This window comes from Cornus florida, unplaced genomic scaffold (assembly GCF_030987335.1).
Source record: "Cornus florida cultivar Cherokee Brave unplaced genomic scaffold, ASM3098733v1 CherokeeBrave_3.0.0_Hap2_Chr01, whole genome shotgun sequence".
Lineage (NCBI taxonomy): Eukaryota > Viridiplantae > Streptophyta > Magnoliopsida > Cornales > Cornaceae > Cornus > Cornus florida.
Window position 1 is genome coordinate 122,034,381 of NW_026775571.1, and position 5,105 is coordinate 122,039,485.

General features: G+C 40.4%; 1 protein-coding gene across 1 annotated transcript; it reads left to right on the plus strand.

The window, feature by feature from the left end:
- Positions 1-1,188: 1,188 nt before the first annotated feature.
- Positions 1,189-4,557, plus strand: LOC132282374 (cytochrome P450 94A1-like). The gene is made up of 4 exons (XM_059784035.1): positions 1,189-1,226; positions 1,402-1,709; positions 2,878-2,932; positions 4,005-4,557. The coding sequence occupies exons 1-4, from the start codon at positions 1,189-1,191 to the stop codon at positions 4,555-4,557; spliced, it is 954 nt and encodes a 317-aa protein (XP_059640018.1).
- Positions 4,558-5,105: the final 548 nt, after the last annotated feature.

A 5,105-nucleotide genomic window follows, 5' to 3' on the forward strand; every position in this document is an offset into this window, starting at 1 on the left:
CAGCACAAACATAATAGTCATTTTCAAATGCTTGTCAAGACTAAATTAGAAAGATAGAGATGACATACTACCACCTCCAACAGCACAGTCACATTTCTTAGAGATATATGGCTTAATCCTCCAACTAAATTGTATTTGGTATTATGACAAAAAACTAAAATTTGTGCCAAATAATAAATTGAGAGAAACCCTAAAGTGAAAAGAGTAACTCTCCTCCTCCTCTATTCGACCCAATTCGCAATTATCCGATCAAGTAACTCCTCGGACAGTTTCTTCTTCTTTACATTATTATTACGATCACCTCCAATATCCCAAATGGAAATGGAACCCAAAGCCTCATCCAACATTTGCGCTTCTCTAATCCTCGCCTCACTCAATAAAGCCCTATAAATCCTCATCCGCGTCTCCGAGCCCGGCACCAAATTCGCACCTACCATTGCCCGAACAACCTTGAGAGCATCAAAAACCATCCTATTCCTGCAAAATCCATTGACCACAATGGCGTATACAACCGAATCCGGGAAGCACGGAGAGTCCGGTCTGGACATCCAATTGAGAATTTTCATTGCCTCCTTGACCTTGGGTTTCTTAGCCTTGTTGAAGTAGGAAAATAGGAGCATCTTGGTAATGGGTAGGAGAGAGGGGTGAGCTGGAGGGTTGTGCTTGAGGCGGTTCAAGAAGGACATTGGTTGGGTGAGGTCCGGCTCAGCAGAGAGGCGGTTGATGAGGATGGAAACAGAGAGTGATTTAAGAGGTGGGATTGGGTTTGGGTTTGGGTTTGCAACGAGGGCTGCATCGACGAGGCGGATTGCTTCTGGGAGATGGTTTGACAAGCACAGGCGAGGGATTACGAGGTTGATCTCTGTGATCTCTTCTTGAGTTAGACTATTCATATGTTCTTGTGTTTCGACATCATCATCATCATCAGAAGAAGACGACGTCGATAACGACACTGACTTGGGTAATACCAAGATGTGAGAGATGACTACTTTTGAGGGTGAGTAGAGGAATGAAGGGGTAGAGACGATACCAAGTTTTTCCAGGAATTTCATTTCATAACCGTGGACAGTCGTCGGTTCCTTCCTTCCTGCTAGTAGTAGCTATGCTCGCTCACTTGATTTTCCAAGCAAAATAATCAAATAAGGCCTCACTTTCCAGCGGACAATATTTGGGTCCAATCTAGGTTGGATGAAGTTCATCCAACTTGATTATGTGGACCAATCAATGTAAGACACGTGTTTAAAAATAAAAATAAAAATAAAATTAAGTTAGGTATTACACAATTATTTGGGTTTGACCAGGGACCAAAATATCCCTATCTTCTATTTCTTCATTCTCTCTCTACTGGTGGCTTGTCTAATTCAGTGGAATCTGAGTGTGTTGTGGAGGAAACCTTCCAAGGCTGTTGGCCAAGGAAGGCGAAAGAGAGGGAAGAACCGTAAGGGCGAGGGATGAACAAACTGTGAAGCGATTCAATCATGTGACTGGTTTTGGGTTCATCGCTCCGAGTGTTGGCAACGACGATCTCGTGGTCTACAGGTCCTCGATCCGAGATGGGGGCTTTTTCGGTCTTGTGGAAGGTGAGTCGGTAGAGTTTTTTGTCGAGTATACCGAAAATCGTATCAAAGCCGTTGACGTCACCGGCCCAATGGAGTCGCTGACCCAGGGTGCTATCCGCCGCGGCGGTTATGGGTATGGAGTTATTGGTGGTAATTAGTAATATGGTTGTGTTTGGGTTTGTAATTGCCAGAGGAGCTCTAATTTGGGCGAAGGTGAGCTCTGATTTGGGCGAACAGGAACGTTGATTTGGGTACGATCTTTGATTAATTTGGTCTTGTTTATAATTGGTGATGAGGTTGTGTTTGGTGGGTGAGGTGGTAATTGGTGTTTGTTGTGTTTGGGTGCGAAATTGGCTTCAGTGTGTTTGATGGAATTATTGATGTTGCAGAGAATGGAATAAAGCCTGAATTAAAAAAATAGGGTTTTTGAATTCAACCCAGAGAAAATTAGGGTATGAACAAATTCTAGGTTCTTCTTCTCTTCTCTCGGTGCTATATATGCCTGCCTGTGTGCGTACAACTGTGTGTATGTGTGTGTCTATATATGAAGATTAGGCTTTTGAGCATAGTTGCGGCTGCAGGTCAGAGGAGGAAGAAGGGGGTGCAGATTAGAGAGAGAATGAAGAGGTAGAAGATAGGAATATTTTGGTACCTTTAAAAATGTTTTAGTAACGGGTCAGACTCGAATAAGGGTAATACCTAATTTAATTTTAATTTTATTTTTATTGGTCCACGTAGTCAGGTTCAGGTTGGATGAATTTGGTGGGTTGAACCCAAATATTGTCCCCGGCAACAGTGGTTATCAATTCTAAGAAGATAAAGTCTAGAAAACACCCTCCTAATTTTAATTTAGTGCATATTACATCCTTTTATTTTGTGCATATAAGTCCAAACTAGATCCTATAATGTTGCAGCTAACCACCGCCTGTCAGATTTTCGATAGAGAATGGGGTTAGTAGGTCATGTGTCATGCACATGACAATTCTAAAACATAAGAAAAATCCAAAATTGTCCTCTGATATTCCGTAATTGCCCTCACCAGATTCAAGGTACAACTGCTTGTGCTAGCCTAGACCCTTACGACTTCTACAAGCTTTTCTCGACCATGTGAAGAAGAATACATGATAGCAATACACTTTAGTATTCATATGAAATTCTGAAATCTTACATTGCATTTCTTAATTTCACTATTTCATATTCCTTCAGTTATGTCATGAGTATTGCACAGTATTGTACTCATACTCACTCATTTGGTTCAAGCACTGTTTATACAATCAGAAAAGTCCTATGGAGTTGACTTATGGGTCTCTGTTAACAGGGGTGGTCTCTGTTTTGTCTGCCGTTGATGAAGATGGTGCAGGAGGAGAGAACGGGTCAATGTGAAACAAAAATAGATCGGTGTGAGAGAGGGGTATTTTAATATATTTGTAACTCATCGGAAAAGAAGCAAAAGGGACTAATTCGCACATATTTTTTGATAAAGGGGTGGTTAACAAACATGAGGGGGTTATACGCACAATATGCATATTAAAGGAGGTTATCTGCAGCCGATCCATTAGATAATAAAAAAATAAACACTGATTACCACTTTGAATTAATTTTTTTATACAAGAATAAGTAATTAAATTTAAAGTATTAGTATGTTTTACCATTATTCTTAAAGGTCACGTCTTCTTATATATCTCAAAAAATTTCCTTTGGGTTAATGGACTTTGAGTAATTTGAATATAAATTTTTTATAGTTTAGGACTTGTCCTTAAATTTAATTATGCATTAGTATACAAGAAATGACATTATTTAGAACACAGGATCTTTACTCAAATTTACATTTAAATTTTAAATCCTCTTTTTATTTTAAAAAAAGAAAGAAAAAAAGAAAGAAAGAAAATCCATTATCACTCTATTTACAAAAATAAATTTAAAAAAAATCTGACCTTAGCATGTCCAACCGTTGTGTATATATTTTTGTGTAAATCTGATGTGTCAGAATAGATTTACACAAAAATTTTGTACTACTTATTTTTAGCTCCAATGGTTGTTTTATACCTTTTGTGTAAAAAAATATCCCCCAATAACAACCAACCACGTGTCATACCCAAGGCCCTACATAACTTTTACAAAGTTACTTAATTCATTTACTTTTTCGCGATTAAACCCCACGTCCCAATCCTTCTCAATTAGGAAAAAAATAATAATTTGCCCTTATATTTCACTTTCTACAGAAATAAAAAATATACAACAACAATTGCGATTGAATTGACTAATCACCAAAAAAGAAAGAAAAAAATTATAATTTGTGTAATTGTATCAAACAACAATTATATAAAATCGTGATTAAAATATATATCTAATCTTTGGCTAGTATAGATTTATTTCATTAGAATAGAATATAAAAGGATAAAAAATCTAAAAAAACCCTATAATCTAAAAAAACCCTTTGTACAGTAACCCAGAGGTTGAAGAGGAAATTCTCAGAGAGATCGAAGAGAAGTCCGATTCGCCGATTTACGAAGAAGTGAAGGACATGGTTTACACACACGCTTCGTTGTGTGAGAGCATGAGACTGTACCCGCCGGTCCCCGCCGACAGCAAAGAAGCAATGGACGACGACGTCTTACTGGATGGGACGGTTGTGAAGAAAGGGATGAGGGTTACTTATCATCCTTATGCAATGGGGAGGTTGGAGAGGTTGTGGGGGTCAGACTGGGAGGACTTCTGCCCCGAGAGATGGTTGGAGAAGGAAGCGGTCACCGAGAAATTGAGGTTCGTGGGGAGGGATGCTTACACGTACACGGTGTTTCAAGCGGGACCCAGGATTTATCTGGGGAAGGAGATGGCTTTCCTGCAGATGAAGATGGTGGTTGCTGGTGTTTTGTGGCGGTTTAGGGTGGTGCCGGCGATGGAGGAAGGTGTAGAGCCGATGTTCATATCGTACTTGACGTCTAAAATGAAAGGTGGTTTTTCGGGGATTATTAAGGAAAGGGATGACAAATTTTAATCTTCTTCAAGTCCAGTTGTGTTGTTACATGTTGCTGTTGTGTTGTTTGTAATTTTCTCAATACTCTTTGTGTTAGCCCCTTGACGGTTGTCCAAGGGAAGACATGGGCATTTCAAGGCCATGCCATGTCTTGGGAATACTTTGGCTTTGGTTAGACAGCCATGAGGGTGCTCAGTGGGTTGTCAGCGTGCACAAGATGCTCAGCGTGCACACAAGATGCTTAAAAGGATGCTCGGCGTGCACTGGGGGTGCCCAGTGGCACTTTCGTAAATATGGCGAAAAGTGGAACTTGGGGTTTTGACTCGGGATCTTTATGGGAGGTACCTTGAGTCCATAGAAGCTGGTTGGCGCAGACGGCACTTAATTTGGATGTCGGGAAAGGCTTGAAAGACCATTACGACTCCTCAAGCATGGGTGATATTTACTCCTGTCAGAGTGCTGGATTTCCTTAAGACTATACTAGGGGGGGTCTGTTGAGCACATCAGTTGGGCTATGGCATGGCTTGCTTAGAGGGCTTAGCCAACGTGCATGGGCACGTGTTGCACCA